This window comes from Vanellus vanellus (assembly GCF_965231255.1).
Source record: "Vanellus vanellus genome assembly, chromosome: 1".
Taxonomy (NCBI): Eukaryota; Metazoa; Chordata; class Aves; order Charadriiformes; family Charadriidae; genus Vanellus; species Vanellus vanellus.
The window spans coordinates 207,133,818-207,151,243 of NC_138905.1; the positions used below are offsets into that span (position 1 = coordinate 207,133,818).

The 17,426-nt window shown below is 42.4% G+C and overlaps 1 protein-coding gene across 1 annotated transcript; it reads left to right on the forward strand.

The window, feature by feature from the left end:
• Positions 1–709: 709 nt before the first annotated feature.
• On the forward strand, positions 710–17,426 carry TMEM123 (transmembrane protein 123; the record flags this gene model as incomplete). The annotated part of the gene is made up of 6 exons (XM_082480289.1): positions 710–794; positions 6,391–6,459; positions 8,678–8,743; positions 13,327–13,518; positions 15,000–15,153; positions 17,337–17,426. The coding sequence occupies 6 exons, from the start codon at positions 710–712 to the stop codon at positions 17,359–17,361; spliced, it is 591 nt and encodes a 196-aa protein (XP_082336415.1). The 3' UTR covers positions 17,362–17,426.

The following is a 17,426-nucleotide window of genomic DNA, read 5'->3' on the forward strand; positions in this document are numbered from 1 at the left end:
TCTCACGAAGCCGCGCACAGCGAGGCGCGGCGGAGAGTATCGGTCCACCAGGCATTGTGCAGATCAGCGTTACCGACAAGGAGCATAAATCCTCACTGCTGAGCCTCTGGTGGGAGACGTTAAAAACGCGCTCCAGAAAGCGGACTGGCCCACACCGTAACGGCGCGCGCTGTGCGCGGGCAGCGCTGCCGCCGCTCGACACCCGTTTCCGCGCGTGTCCGCGGACCCGCCAGAGCGCTACTCGGGTGTCACCTCCCCGCGCACGGACCTCTCCTCTCGCCGGCCTCTCCTTACCGACACCACGAGGCTTTGCCGCCCAGCCTGCCCTAAAACCGCCGGGGGAGGGAGGAAGGAGACCCCGGAGAGGGAGATAGAGGGGGAAGACCCCGGCGGGAGGGAGATAGGGGACCCGGGAGAGCGGAAGGGGACCGGACGGGAGAGGGAGGGACGGGACCCCAGCGGGGGAGATGGAGGGAGGGGACCCCGGCAGGAAGGAGGGCGGTCGGGAGGGAGGGAGGGGACGCCGGCGGGACATCCCCCGCGGAGGCGCGGGGCGGGCGGCGACAGCCCCCGCCGTGGGCCGGCGGGCGGGACGAGCGGCGACCGCCTCCCGCGCAGGACTCCGCCTCACCCCGCCCCGGCCCGGTCAGGCAGCGCCCGGCGTGCTGCGGAGGCTGCGACCCGGCGCTCCGCGGCTCCTTCGGCGGCCATGCGGCTCCTCAGCGGCGCTTGCTGCGCGCTGCGGGCGGCAGCGCTGGTGCTGCTGCTGCTGCTGCCGCTCGTCCCCGGCTCCCGTGAGTAGCGGCCGCGGGGGGACGGGCCGAGCGGGCGGGACGGGCCAAGCGGGCGGCGGCGGCGCTGCTCCTCTCCTCTCCGGCGGCACGGCCTGCGCGGGGAGGCGTGAGGCACAGCGGGAGACCTTCCCCGAACCCCGCGGGTGTTCCGGGGCGCAGGGCGAGGGCCCGCCCGCGGTGAGGGTGCGGACGAGGGGGTCGTGGAGGAGCGCAAGTCCTGTGAGGAGCGGCTGAGGGAACTGAGGCTGTTCAGCCTTTGAGAGAAGGAGGCTGAGGGGACACCTGATCGCTCCCTACAGCTACCTGAAAGGAGGGTGTAGCCAGGTGGGGGTCGGCCTCTTCTCCCAAGTAACAAGCGATAGGACAAGAGGAAATGCCCTCAAGTTGCGCCAGGGGAGGTTTAGATTGGATGTCAGGAAAAATTTCTTCAACAAAAAGGTTAAAACATTGGAACAGGCTGCCCAGGGCAGTGGTGGAGTCCCCATCCCTGGAGGTGTTTAAAAGGCGGGTAGATGTGGTGCTGAGGGAGATGGCTTAGTGGTGGTTTTGTCAGTGTTAGGTTGATGGTTGGACTGAATGATCTTAAAGGTCCCTTCCAACCCACACGATTCTGTGGAGGAGCCGGGGGGGCCGCGGGGTCGCGTCCAGGGCCGCGCTGGGGGAATCGCTGCCCTTTACCCTTCCTGGTGGAGGTCTGAGGTGTGCTGCAGTGGTGGAGGGTGGCTTTCATGGCTTTGGGGTCACCGTGGCTTTGCGGTTAGTGTTTTGTCACATTTCTGTCAGGCGCTTGCAGCAGTGTCCCTTTTTAATGCCCAATTCTCGTAAATAATACACAGCCTCCTATTTTCTTGTGCTTTAACTCCAGTGGTAGGTGGCCAGATTCAGGGGATAATTGTTGACATGTGCTCAAATAAAGTGAGCGATACAAAAGTCTGAGCTGCCAGAGTTGTCTTTTCAGAAGACTGAAATGCCCCATGCAGTGCCCCACAATTTTCCATAGTAAAGAAACCGAAAGACAGGTAGCAAAATTAACCTCCCATAAAGAATGTGGAGGAGTATCAGTCAGTCCAGCAGTGTTAATATGCTGTTGTTTAATCTGGTGAAGCTATAATATAAATTGATACCAAAAAAAAGTAAAATAAGGAACGTGAACAGCTTTGTAATTGCCCTTCTGAAAACAACAAGCTTTTTTCTGAAGTTTACCAGTAAGCTGTTTACTGCTCTGCTAGGATCTTAGAGCCTCCCTTTTACAACAATAGACTGTCATTTCATTTGGTATAAGATTGGCCTGATCTGTCTTTTATCATGCTGCTTCCTGAGTGCATATTCTGGTTTAACTCAGTGTCCAGTCAGTGCTGTCTCCCGCAGCAGGGATGAGCTCATGTAACTTTTGACAGTCAAATGTAGTCCCTCCTCTACGTGTGAATTTGTTGTCTAGACCCCATTTATAATATGTTGAGAGAAGTTGTGCCCTTTTAAGGCTCAGTCTAACATATCTATTGAAGTATCTTTTTTTTCTGCCGACTTACTCGGAAACTTCCAGAAACTACTGCTGAGATTTGTGTTGGTTTCAGCAAAAGTTTGTGATTCACTAATGAATGCTACAGGAGAAAGTGTGAAACCCATCAAATACTGTGATTGGCAAAAAGCGAAAGTGGCAGTACATTTGTCCTCACTCCAGTAAAGATTTTTGGGCAGGCTGGTTATTTCAATATAATGCTGTTCTTTTACTCTGCTGGAAAGTTTATTTCTGTGTGTCAGTGAAGTCAGTGGAAGAAACATCACCGAAATGTTATGGTTTAGCAAAAATCCTTCTCACTATTAGTAAAATCCAGCTGGCTTCCTGATATCTGAGTGAGTAAGGAGAATCCATGCTCCTGGCAGGAAGCTGCCCCCTCCCCCCCCCCCTTTCCTGTTCTGTTCAGAAAAGATAGCTAAGCAACACCTTCCAAGAGCTTACCTGTATACAAAACTGCTCGCAGTACAAAAAATCACAGCAGCAGCAGCAGCCTCCAGACCTGAAAACAGACATGGCGTTTTGATTTCAGTGTATCCCCTTCCTTCTCTTAGATTCTTGGGTGACAGCAAAAAGTGTTGTGGTTTTTCAGTCTCAAATTGATCAGGGTTGAGAATCGGTTACTTGGGTCCAAGTTGTTTCCTTAACCATCTACGCAGTGGTGTTTACGCTTTCCTTTGCAAGACTGTGAGGTAATTTCACAATGCTAAGGCATGAGGACCTGTTAAAAAAATTGCTGAGATAATCGTGCCTGGCCTCTGTCTCAGGATGACCTACCTTCTTGGTAGGTCAAGAATGCCACTTCAAAAATAAGTACCAAAAAACCAAGTTGAGTCAAAGGGAAAAGAAATATAAAGTTTCCAGATAGCAGGGATTCGAATTTATAGTTTGCCAAAATTGCCTGGCAGATGTTACAATAGATCTGGGGTCAGGGGGTTGTTTTTGTTTTAATCTCCAGAATTTTCAGTTTCATCCAGTTCAACTGAGAATGAGTATCCTGATGGTGGAGACTATGTAGGGGATGGTTATATTCATGTTGCTGCTCTAACATCTCTGCTTTAACCATTCTAGAACCTCAGCTTTTATTCGTTTGGATTGCTTAGAGGTTACTGTGCAAGACAGAGATCTTTCTGATGGACTGTGCATTGTTGGTGCCTCTGTACTTTTTGTTTTTTTAAACCAACAAAAGTGGAATGGCTTAGGCATAAAACTCTCCTACTTACCTGCTATGCATCAAATTTGAAAAGAGAAGATGCCCAGGCAGAATTTTAAAGATTACTTTTGAAATGTCCCCAAAATTAATGTGTAAAATTGTGCTTAGTAAAAACGTGAGTTTATATACCAACATCTTTCTGCAGCGTGAGGTCTAGTTAGACAAGACGCAAAGCCTGTGAGTCCTTAGGATTGTGTTTATCTTAAATGCGAGTGTGGGAGTGGGCAAATTGATCTTTGTCACGTGCAGGGAATTGAATGAGTAGTGCCACTCATCAGTGTATGGTTCTCCTACCAGGCTTCATCAACCACAGAATAGTAATTTGGCACATGCTTGAGCTGGAGACTACAGATTCCTGTTGTTAAAGCATCATGGGTGTTATCTACTGTGTTGATTTCTGCAGGATCTGGCAAAATCAAGTCAATTTAAAATCTTGTCCTGTTCATTTTTGACAAGTATCAGAGCTCTCCCTGTCACTTACCCTACATCTATCTATGTGTTTAGCACAAGCACGGATCTTCAGCTCCCGTGTCTGAATACCACTCTGGAAGATGAATTCCAGCCATAAATCTGGACGAACTGGCCTGATTTTGCCCTTTTGAGAGTTTGCTTAGTCTCCAACTCATGACTTCTTGCACAGTAGAGCATCAAAACCGCAAGAGCGTACCAAGCTGTGCTGTAGCGTTTCACAGGAAGCACGCTTGCCTTCAGATACACCCTGGCCAGCCACAAGCTGTTGTGTTTTTAGCTGCAAACAGAGTTGTCTGACAAAAATGTTGTTGATGCCCTTTTCCTGTCTGTTTCCAGTATGCAGCGCTTTGGTGCATTGTTTTAAGTTGGGTATTTCCTTGTTTTCATTCTGTTTCATCACGAAAAATTAACACAGAGTTTGTTGGGGTTTTTTTTCTTCCATCCCCTCTCTTCTCCGGATCACTGGGGGAACAAGCATCAGGACAGAGTTTCGCTACTCAAGATCTGTAGGCCCAACATGGCAACTAACCCTGTGGCCCAAAGAGCTTTATCTCCGCTTGTCCGCAGGACCTTCCACGCTGTATCTGGCTGCCAGCTTTTCTCCCCTTCCTTCCTGTACTCCCGCCTGCGCTTGTGCACCTGGGTCAGTGCAGATGTCTAACCCTTGCAGTGCAGTGGTCTCGAATGAGAGTCTCCAGTTGTCAGAGCCATTGCTGCATAAAAGCATGTGCTGTTTTTCCCTTTGCCTTAACGCAGAACGCCCTTCCCACCTCCCTGGTTGAAGTCTCCTGCTGTCCCTACAGTGATACATACGGCTTCAAATCCAAAACCACAGTCTGAGGGCAGAGAACAGTTTGGGAATAGTGTCATTTTAAGATTTTCCTTTTCTCACCTGTCCTGTTCACTGCCACGTGTTCTGATGTGGCGTATGCTTATGCAGTACTCTATATTTCGATGTATTTGTATTCTGGAGCAACTGCTTGTGATGCAAATAAATAAACTTACCGATGTTTGGGGGGGGGGGTTGAGGAGGGAAAAAAGAAAAAAAAGTTGTATATTTTAAGCTAGATAAGGTCCTTGATGTCTTTCAAGGTGTGCAGTCCAAGCTGACCTGAATTAGGACGAATACAGTCCTGTCTGCTCTTCCACCTCTGGTTCCTGCCTGTCTCTTTCATGTAATCATGAACAGGGAGCCCATTCTGCTGGTTGAGGCAGCAAAAGACATTGTGTACTGTTGGGGAGGAGGGTAATGTCAGTTTTCTGTTGGGTTAGGTTCCTCAGTCAGATCATTGTTAAATGCAGGGGGACTAGCTCTATGTAGACAACTTTCTACAGGATTGGGTCTTTCCTAGGGAAGCTTAATTTAGCTGTGTCCCATCTTCCTTTGTTTGTTTGTTTGTTTTCCCTAAGCTCCCTAATTAAACAGTCTAAAATATCTTGCAGTGCTGCCCTCAATGTTGATATTGCAGGGTTAAGATACAATGAGTGGTTTGTCATTCATATTTGCAAGCTTTACCATTCTGAGATCTTCACTAAGGTTTTGTAACTACTCAGAATGCCCTGTTTCTGTGGTATTTAATGCAGGCTATTCGCTTGCCTTTAGCAGAATATTGTTATAAGTGATCAAAACTAAACTCTGCTTGGCAAAGGCAGAATTCACAACTGATCCTCTTGCATGCTTGTGAATGCCAGACTTGTCATTCTGTGTTGTTTACCTTTAAATTCTACCACTTGCTTGTACACCAAGCCTGAGGACAGAGTAATCAGGCCTCAATTAGTCAGTAGGGTATGATGATATTTTCCCAGAGGTGTGATCCTTTTCTATCCCACTCCTCACCTGCCAAATGCTCAGTGGATGCATTAGTGGAACGTGCTGTTAGTCCCAAACTAAGCAATGCAACTTCTTAGTGGATCTTATTGTCTTACCATGCTGTCCATTTGGGGGCATGGCAAGCGCTCATTTGTCCGCAAAGGCCTTTCAGACTTTATAGGAAAATATTTATGTGAGAAGCTCCTTTCCTTCTGCTGTAGGTGGTGCAGGTCATATGCTATTACTGAAGGAAGGTGCCTGATTTTCTACCTCTTATTTCTTTCAGTCTCCTTTCATCTTAAGGAAAAAGACAACTTGGGATGGTGATGATGGGGAAGATAAAACTGAGGATGGGACAGAGTTCCTGTTCATTTGATGGCTGGGTAGTGCAAATGTCATTTTTAATGTGCTAAGAGCAGGCTGTTGTGGTACCGTGCTTTTGTATTGTCATTATCCCTGACTCCTATCCATGGTAGCTTAGTCATTTATATGCCCAAAGCAAGTGACAGATGCTGTACTAACTTTTTTTCGCTTCTTAGTAATAAAGCACCTAAAACTATCTCATTCTTCTTGTTTTTTTATGTACGAAATGAAGAGACAAACAACTCCAGCAGCACTACACCCTTTACTATGATTCCAGTCAATGAGTTGCAAGGTAATACTCTTGTCATTTCTGTTGTTGTTCCTCAGTAGCATGGAGAAAAGCAATACGGATTACTGTATGCCTTAAGCTGTCCTGTAATGATTTTCTCTTTATTTTATTTTATTGAATTGTAAACTGCTGTAGGGCAGGCGGGAGGTACTGCGATTGTCACATCTATGCCAGGACAACTAAAGATATTTAAGAGGAACTGGTGAACAGTAGAACACAACTCAATCCTCATATCCTTAGGTACCCCGGAGCAAAAGAGAGAGGAGAAATAACATAGGAAAATTTTACGTATAGAACTAGAAATACCTGCCAACAGTTAAAAAGAGAACCAGTAGCTCCAGAAGTCTGTTAGGCTAGACTTCAGTGCCCTTGAGAAAAAGGCAAGGCACTTTTTAATTTGATTGTTAAGATCAGAATGGATTCTAGGTCCACCATACTCATTGCTAAAGTACATGTTTATTTCATAGTGTAATCTTATTTTGACTGTGTTAAGCTGTACACCTTTAAGCATGTGCCATGCAAAAGGCATATTCCTTGAGTCATTTTTGCCCTGTACTATTTCACTCATCTCACTTGCTGTTGGCCAACGCGTGGGATGTATAGCCAAAACTCTGCTCATTGACTCACCCTATCTTGTGTTAATTGCATCACTGACTCACACCCAAATTCCAGGCAACGTACGTGGCTTCTTTTCACCTGTGTGAGCATGCAGTCCACATCCAGATGTGTTCCCAGGGTTGCATCAGAACGCACTCAGAACTTGGGGGAAACCCAAAGCTGTGTTCTGGTTACAGTATTGGGCCAGTGTGGGAAAGGTTTAGCTCCAGGCATATCCATGGCTTACACTGGTATAGAAGTCAACATATCCAAGAAAGAATGTGATTGCAATTGTACAATCATAGGCTGTTTCTCAAAGGCAATTAAATCTGCAATTTAATATCCCAGGTATGTCAGTATAAGGGTTATGTGTGCAATACTCAATGGTGGGGCAAATTGGCTATGATTATACCAAAGAAAAGGCAAAATCATTCCCCCTCGTTCATTTCCCCCCCACCCCCTATTTTTGGTAGGTATTATGAAGGTGTAAACTTGTTGCATTTGTTCTTAAACCTAAGCTTGTATGCAATTGCAAAGAGGGTTGACAAAACTGTTTTAGACTAGACTTTTCCAGTTGTAAGAACAGCATATCCAGCAAAGGAAATAGGCGTGCTGCTTGATTCTGGTAGCTCTGTTGCTATTCTTGTCATCCCTGAGGTTATGCACTTTGTTTTCCAGCTGTGCTGAAAAGTGATTGAGCTGCTGCAAGGCGCATAGCACTAGCAATGCGGGAGGATGCTGTAAAAGATCAGTTACCTCAGAGAAAAGAATAATCACAGAATGGGCGTAGACAACAGTGCAGAACAAAGGGAGAGAAGTATGGGCAGTGGTGCTTCCAGGAACAGGAGTTACTGAACAGCCCAGTAGATCTTTGCCAGGAGGAAGAGACAGTTATCCTGTAATAAATACTGAAGAGGGATGCAGCAATGAGGACAGAAGTGAGAGTGGGATGGTACCTGAAAACCTAGAAGTAACGAGTAGGAAGGGAAAAAAAGGAGAACTGGAAAAGTAGAAGTGAAAGAAAGGAGGGAAGGACAAAACCATTAAGACTGAAACATGGTTTATATTTTTAGTATTTAGAAACAGGTACATTCTTAGGACCCCTTTTTGTGTCGTGAGAGCGTAAGCACACAGAAAGATGGTTCACAGGATATCGGTCTGTCCCTACTTGACACAACTACAGTATGTTCCTAGCATGAGCCCAATTTGTAACAGAGATGCAGCAAAATGAAAGAAAAGATTGAGAGACAGGAAATGGAACTGAAATAGAGGAATAAAAACTAGAAAAAAAAAAAAGCCACAGTGCTTAAGTAGGTCAAGAAAGTCAGTGACAGTACAGCTGACAACAGTAACTGGAATAGAGCATAACATAGAAGTGGAAGAGAGCAAATAGATGAGATGTAAAGAATTCAGATACCAACCATTTGGGCACTGCTGTGCATACGGTGTAACTATGTTCTCGCTGCACTGAGATCTGGGAGCATTTTGCAGAGGGATAAAACCATCTGCTTTGGGATGGAATACTCCCCACTGTATTCCCACTTGTAGCCTGCAAACATAGATACTTTAATTATAGTATGTTAAAATGAAAATTAATAATATTTCTTTTCTTGTTTCCTTGAAGGCAATAGCAGTTCATCCAATCTTACTGTTACATCATCCACACAATCTACAGCAACATCTGCAGTAGGTATGTATCAGTTCATTTGTCCATTACTATGAACCTAGAAGCTAAACCAAACCTACCCCAGGTCATACCAAATTCTAAAGAAATTTCCATCAAAAGCGAGTATTTGAGAGAGGCATTATCATTTTAGGGCTGAGAGGCAACACATAAAACAACTCTGAAATGAAGCTGTGTTGTCTTTCAAGTTTAGGTAGCATGCTTCATTAGTAGAAGCAGTGACATTTGCAGTGCCATTTAAAAACAGGAAACAAAATAAAACTTCAAGGAAGAATTGAAAGAAGTTGGTCTTTTTAATGTTCATTCTTTGTCTCTAAGCAAACTTCTTCCATTTTCATGGAGTAAAGGTTGTTGTGCAAACAGTGCTTGTCTGTTTAATGTTATTTCAGAGTAAATAGATTTTGGGTATAAAGAAGTCCCGGTGGCTTGAATTTCAAGAGTAAGACTCCATTTGCTTTTAGGTAAGACTCATGGCACCTTATACCATAGAAAATAGTCATTACAGAGCTCATAGCACAAAACGGTGGAGTTCAAGTGAGACGTGAGCAGCAGACCTGGGACAGTCTGTCATGGGTACTTTTGCATTGTTCTAGGACTACCGTCTTTCCTTCACAACTTGGCAAAAGAACTGTAGGTAAGAATGATTTTGCAAGGCAGCAGTGTTGCAGTTGTGATGATCCAACATAAGTAACATGTTTACAAAACACATCTGTGGAAAGAAAAAATATGTGTATTAGATCAACTAGTAGAATTTGAAAGCAGGTATTTAACCTGGGATGCAAACAAACAGTTCATCCACTTGGATTTGAAGTGTTCCAATTGTGAGATTATTAAAAAAGGAAATTAAAAAAATTATTTTCTGGAAGAACCTCCACAGGCATATTTCACCACATCAGTAAAGACTGGATAAGAACTAATGTGATGCAGTTGTTCAGTCTATGAACAACAGAAATGTTGTATCTGAGAGAAGCAAAGCTAGTTCCATGCGTGAACTGGGTCCTGTTTGTGCTAAGATCCATGTGAAAGCAGGACAGAAATACTGTGCCTACCCTAAGATAGTGTATTTGTGGAGTTTTATGCTGATCACAAGGTCCCAACTATGTCATTCCACTTCCAGTACAGCTCTCACTTTGTGTCTCTGTAGTGTCCAGATAACCTCTGAGCTAACACACTCAGAAGTTACTTGGTATTCATTTAAGAGTAAACTACTCGCCAGGAAGAAAATCTCTGCAAAGACCTTTTGATAGCAAGGAAGTGGTGCGGTTTCTCATTCCATTGCCTGCAGTGTACCAGTTTAAGCATGTCTAACTTGGAAAGTGGAGACATTTTTGTAATCCCCTTGTTGCCTTAGGGCCTTCCCCATGTGTAAAGCCATTGTGAACCACAGGTGTTTCACCCACCCTGTGCTCCAACCCTTCCGGCCTCTGCTGCAGCCCTGATTATGGGTTTCTTGCAGAGGTCTGAGCTTTACTACATCTGGATAATAACAGTAAAAAGAGGCCTGAGCCCTTTACTGTTAGGCACAGTACAAACCTAACAGGCAGCTATGCATTGCTTCAAACAGTTTATAATTCAAATACTTCTCTTTTTTTTCTCTTTTTTTTTTTCTTTGTTAGAAACTTCATAGATTTTACGACAGTGTTCATCCCTTTTGATGATCTGTCTCAGCCTCTTCAGAATAAACACTACTGGATATGTGTACTTAATTTTGTTTAAAGTCTCTGCCTTTTTTTTTTTTTTTTGAAGCTTTTAATCACAGAAGCAAAAGTCTGTTCTATTCAGTCATTTTCCATGCAAAGGAAAGTATTTATTTATTTTAGGAAGAACATTAATAATTATTTTTTATGTTAGCATGGTGCTTATGGAATTTGAGTTGTTGTGTTCGTTCTTGAATTAGAGCACTGAGGGAGTAGTGCATGCTGCTAAGAATTCTTATCTTTATGCTGTATATATAGTTTGATTGATGGATATAGCATAGCTATTTAATGTTTTAACACAGGTAGCATATCAAATAAAATACTTATCTGCCTTAAAAACAAAGCATCATAAACCTGAACTATATTGCTGGCATGCATCCTTTTTAAATAATAAAAATTAACTCAGGCAGTCTGGGTTTGTTTAGTGTGATGTTCAATGAAGCCCAGCTGGTCTTTTTGGGGAAAAGTAATTAGGGAAATAAAAGATAAAAGGACAGATGTTGCTGGCAAATGTTCTTTCATCTTAACTCTGTTGGTAAAATAGTACGGGTAAGATTTTTCAAAGACAAAGAACAGATTGGTGACCAATTCATGTCAGCTTCCCGAATTCTCCAGCTGCCTCAGATAGCCTCCCAATGATGTTTTGAAATGACTGATGCTAAATACATCATGAAAGATAAGTCTGTAGGAGATTAACCAGATTTTACTCTTAGTATAAATGTTACATCACCAAGTGCTCTAATCTTGATAAAGTAAGAAAGAATGATTGCTAGTAGGAAAGAGAGGGGGGGGAAAGGTAATGTGCAAATTTGCTGAAATTCCTCATGATAGCTGCTTGGATATTTTTTGTGCTGACTCAGGTTTTCTGTAGGGTAATTTAGTGCCCATGGAAAAAGTACCATCTTTGTGTAACATCGTTTAATAATGTTACGCATGGAACCATTAGCCATTACATTGTTCAGAAACACAAGCCAGTTTGACTCTCAGAAATTATGGCTCAAAAAAACCAAAACAAACCCACAAAACAAACCAGAAAACTGACTGGTTGGCACTTGCATTCAGATTTGTCTTTCTTTCCTTTTGGTGTCTTTTATATTAGGAATGCAGTTACCAGGTGTGGTTTCATGTCATGTAACTGTAGATGGTTTCCGTATAGCAATTTCCTTGTTTATTTCCTACAATGAGGAACCATTTGATGTTTATGGATCATTGTGCCTTTGGGGAGTTTACCTGTCAGTATTAAAATGTGCCCTGAATTTTATCTGATGTATTTTACACATGCTTCATAGAGGAACTGAATTTCCTAATTGTAACAAGGTAAGCACATGAATATAGTACTCCAACTGTTCCATCTCAGTGAATGCTCATTTCAAAGTCTTTCCTAGGGTTATGGCACAATACAATTATAACATTAAAGAACAGGAAAATAAATAACATTTATGATGGGGACTGTATTGGGCTGTTTCAGTAGTTTTAATGTTAAATGTCTCAGAAGTGTGTTGTGTAGGCCTGTTGCTTTCTGAATGCTTACTTTGTCATATTGTTTGGGCTTTTTTAAGTTTTTGATGTTCACGTTTGTACTGGAAGCAGTGATACTTAAGTCTTAGCTACACACAGAATGGTGTCTTTGCTACTCATGTTTTAAACTACACTTACAGGAAGATTATTCTGTAGAAGCATTTTAGATGCTGTATAAAAAAGCAGAAATTGAATATCAAGTTTACTGTGGAATTGAAAAGAAACCACCTAATCTTCAGTTGTTCTAGTTTTAGACAATTTCAAGAAAACGTGGGTATAATTAGACATTTGAATGTCTATAATGAAAAGCTTTTGTGGTATTTAAAATGAACCCAGCTTGCGTGAGGTTATAGAAATAATACAGAAGTAGACAACTGCAAAGGCAGCTTTTTCTCCCTGTAATTCCTTCATACATAAAAGCTATTTGCCTCATATCGTCTGCTTAGAGAAACGTTAGTTGCATAACAGGCTCATGTTTCTTGTTAGTTCCTTCTTAGGAAAATAAGTAATTACTCTTAAGATCATTCTAGTTGTCTGCCTTCTACTAAGGTTCTGAGGATTTTGCTATAAATATCAATCTCTATTATTCTTGAATTTTGCTTCATGGTATTTTTACTCTGAACAGTTCATCACTGTTTTCTGAAGAGGGAAGGGGAAGTGTTAGGTAAAAGCAGAGTAAAAGTGACATATTAGGTGTCAATTAAACTTGTGAAACAGCATTCCATTCTTTGTTTTAACCTTTGCAAGACAGCTCAATACTAAATAAATGATACAAGCCAGCAGATTTACTTTAGTCAAACTTTTATCACATGTGGAAAACCTTTTGAACCTTAAGTTTAACATACATAAGGAATTCTCTCTGGGAAGTTTAATATACATGCAGCCTTAGTAAAGCAAATTAAAGGTTAAATCATTGCTAGAATTGGGAGGGCATTTTCATGCAAAATCCATTCTTATCAGAAAAGCTTAGTTATCTGAAAAGTTGGGCACTTCAAATGGAAAGTTATTCTTCATGCAGAATTTTATCACATTTTAAAGTACTGTAAGTTAGGCGTGATTCTATGGAATTGGATAGTGTTATCCAAAAAAACACCGACCCTTCTAAAAGTTATCAGATGTTATCCAGGTTTTCTCTACGGCCTTTCCTTTAAACCATTCCTGGCCTTGAGCCCCAGAAATCAGAAGTTAGATCTTTCCAAAGGAAAGGCATAGGGGAGGAGTCTGTATGCAAACCTGGGTATCCATGCAGTGGAATTTTCATTGTTACTCTGTCATTGTATTTGGGCATGATAAATGCTGTCTTATTCAATGAGTATACAGTTTATTATTTTTATGTATTTTTCTGTGTGATTATCACAAATAAAAATTTCCCAGGTTTGTCCACAAGTACTGTTCATCTGACCAGTAGCAATCAGCCCACCAACACCACTACGTCTGTCACCTTGACGACTCAGCCCACCAAGATCAGCCAGACGACAAGATCCACCACAGCTTCATCAGTCACATCATCACGACTCAATATTACAGTGGTGACCACTTCCAGGATTTCTTTCACTTCTGTAACAGGTGAGTTCACATTTCAAGAAGCTCATAAAGGCTTGTATACACATTGATGTGTTGTACAAGTTGTAGAAGTGTTAGTTTTTCAGTACTGTAACAAAGAAAGAAGGCATTTGCATGCTGAAAAACGAGAGTAAGGTGCGGGTTTATTAACTTGGCCACAATAACGTTGCTCTGAGCACTCCACTTCTTTAAATAAGGCTTCACTTAACCTGAAAGACCTGGGAAAAAAAAAATGTGAGTGGTCTGAACCAGCAGTCACCAGCAAGGAGATTAGCAATCTTAGGAGAAAGCCTGGCTTTTGAAAACAACTTCTGTATTTGTTCAGCTGTCCCTTCAACAGCTTATTTGAACTCATCTCTAATACTTCCTTTTTCACAACTGACTTGTGGTTCAAAATATGTCTGCTGGCTTGGTAGAAAGACTGGGTTCTGTTGGCTACATTTTTAGCAATGGAATGAATTTTATCCCTAATGGAGGATAGAATATGACTATGAATGGGTCACACTTCATGTAAAAGTTGTCAAATACAGTTTGACAGTACCCTTTAATACAAAAACAGTAAGTGTAGAATTCAGTATTTCCTTGCAGTTGGCTGCTTGATCACACTTCATGTTTACAATTCCAAACAGCTCGGGGCTGCTCACGTGTCAGTGAAGCGTTATTGGGTAGGTGAAGCTGTCATCAGCAGAACTTTAGTTGGCCACATAACACTCCCTGTAGCAAGTACAAATAGAGATGGGCACAGACTGGGTATTTTGGTGGGAGGTTGTAGCAAGATAAAACCTGTTTTCACGTGGAAACTGTGGCTTATCTGAGGTCATGTTATCTATGTCAATATTTGTGTTGGGCTGCAGAGCTGGTCTCACTTGGAGATGAGGTACAATTCCATGAGCTGTACCCTCCATTCCAAGGTGGAGGGTGCAATTCCATGAGACAAGGTAAAGCAATCCAACAGCTCATCGCCACCAAAAGTATTTTACTCCCACCATGTAACTATGCTGATGGACTTGGTGGTTGTTGGACCCCTCTGCAGCCTGACTCAGTATGCTCATCTGACTAAAAGCAACTTCCTTTTCTGCCTGGGTTAATTTCAGGCCAGCTTAGTGAGTTGAATTAGCTCAGGGAGGGCATGAAAAACACTAGAACTGGCCTAAGAAGGGCAGGAGCTGCATGTGTGGAAGGTGAGGAGTGCAGGGGGAAGAGGATAGGGGAAAGAGGGAGGTGGAGGGGAGAAGGGGCAGTCAGTCTTCCAGAGGCAGCAAACAGTTGGATCAGCTGCTCCTGCATCACCAGAACCTGGCACTTAGAAACAGAGCTGTAGGTTTCAGTGTGCTTGGCTGGTATCTTGCCAGTTGATCTATGATAAATTTGTCTAATTGGGTCTTTAGATGATATGTCAATGGGGAGAGTAGGATATAGAGGAGTCCCTCAAAACACAGTTTTGCAAGCTCTGTAAAATATGCCTTTTGTTTTCTTCTTTTCAGCCACGTCGAAATCTGAGGCTGGCATAGCCAAAACCTCCAGATTCGATGTGGGCAGTTTTGTAGGTGGCATTGTGCTGACACTTGGAGTCCTCGTTATTCTCTACATCGGATGCAAAACCTATCACTCTAGAAGAGGCATTCAGTACAGAACCATGTAAGTTCCCAAGGGATTGTCAATTTATTACTTTATTGAGGGGAACAAGGACAAATGAAACAAGGAGAATGAACTCTACATACATTTGTTTAATGTACATTATATTAATATCATTAAGAGATTTAACATACTTTGTCTTTCACCACTTCAGCTATTCCTCATTATTATTATGCCTTTATCCTGTTTTTTCTGTGGGTTTTTTCTCTGATCTATTATATAAAATAGTTTTGGGTTTTTTTTTAAAGGATCACGTCCATTAGCTACTCTATGAATAGCTAAAGTTTCCTTGAAAACATTTTCTTGAAATGGTTGCTGCAGTTTGTAAGACTTCCGACACTTCTGTTTTTCCTGACACTTTCTCCTAGAGTCTATTTGTCTGTTCACTCTTTGGTGTTTTCCTCCCCCTTGCCATTAATTTTTTTGTAGTAGCTCTATTTTCTATTACCTATATGATGTCTTATGGGAACTCTGTTACCGTCTCTCTTTTGTATCACCTTTTACATACCTTCAACTATAGTTTGAGCAGGCAGTTTTAAAGCCAGACGTCTAATATTCTACATTTTTAAGCCACCACTGTTGAATTGATTCATTTATTTATTAACACAGAAAACATTCAAAGAGAATAGAGCCATTATTCACATTGTTAAAAGCACAGTATTTGATTGTTGTCAATCCAGACTTTTGCCCCACCTTGCAATATAGGCAGGCTGACTGGTTGATTTCTAATATTTAGTTTTCTGTGTTATCTTGTTCTCAACTCCAGAAACCTGTCCATAAAATTGTATGCACTGAACCTACTTGAAGTACTTTTCACAAGTCCATGAAATGAGAAGTAGAATTCATTTAACCAAATACAGGCATCTGCATCTAAACTAGTCCTTTCATATCATTCGTATTACCCTAAAGCAGGGTAAATCTGTCAGATGAATCAGCCTATCCATGCGGTTTTGTATTCACTTACTGTGAGGACAGTCTTAGGTAAAGAAGTCTGTGCTGTGGATATCGAAAGGTATAGGCTGGATCCCACCTAAACTCACTCATCTACACTATGTACACCAGTGACTTTCAACCTTCTTTGAGCTGCAGGCTGCTGGTATTTTCCCTGTGGAGTGTAGGTTCTGTACAGCAGACACAAGCCTATTGAGAATAAGCTCACTTTTGGTTATCTTTTCAAGACCCTTTAGAAGTTGTCTGTGTGCTTCAGACAGTCTGTAGACTACAAGTTGAAAAACACTCATTTAAAACAGATTCTCTGCCACCAGCTTCTTCCAGGCAACTGGTCTCTCCTTTATGGTATCAGATTGCGGGACAGGAGGTAGTATTCCAGTGTTGTCTTGGGTATGGTTCTTCTTTGTGGAGATACTCTTTTCTTCTCCTTTCTGAGAGCACAGAACCAGTCAGACATCTGTGATTTTTCGCTTCATCTTGTATCTCACCCTTTTTGTAGTGAATAGTTCAATCAAAATGATACCATCTCATTTTCCATTTATACTCGGCTCTACTTGGTTTTCTTCCAGGCTTCCAGACTCCCCTCCTTGTCCCACATTTTGTTTAAGAACTGGGAATCCTTAAAACTAGGTTGCTTTTCTTTCCCCTATTCAGTATCATCCATGTCAGCTGAGAAGCTTGTTTTAAATGAGGTAATGTCATTAAACTTGTTGGGATGGTAGTGTTTAGGCCTTGTGTTTTCTCCCCATCTTGACTCCTGCTTGCTGGTCGTGGAATTCAACCAGTTCCTGCTGCACATGTATACCCACAGTAGTGTTTGAACAGATACTGTAGAATTTAAATCAACAGTATCTTTAAAACAAAGGAAGCCTGTCACTGAGCTAGTGAACTGGCTTTGATTAGCTGTTACTACTGGATGTAGGTAAGATAGATAGGATAAAAATGCCTGAGCAACAGCTGATCTAAAAAAAAAGTACTTGAATTAAATGTGAAAGCCAAAATATTAATAAGGCCCGTGAAGCTGGAGGAGAGTTGACAAAATGAAGTTGTTGTGTTAACTTCAGGCTTGGCTCAGAGAGGACTGTAACTCCCAGATTGATCAATTTGCCCTCAGCCCTCCACAACAAGATCTCCTCTGTTCACAAAATAACCTTCTTGGCCGCAGCTGGATGGCTGTTTCTCATGTTGACTGTTGCTTGTACTGCAGAACATTAATTGCTGTGTTTCTATTACAGTGATGAACATGATGCCATCATTTAAAGAGACTTCAGGAAGACAGTGTTGGAAACCCGTCCTATCACAGCTGTTGTAACTTACTTCTGAAA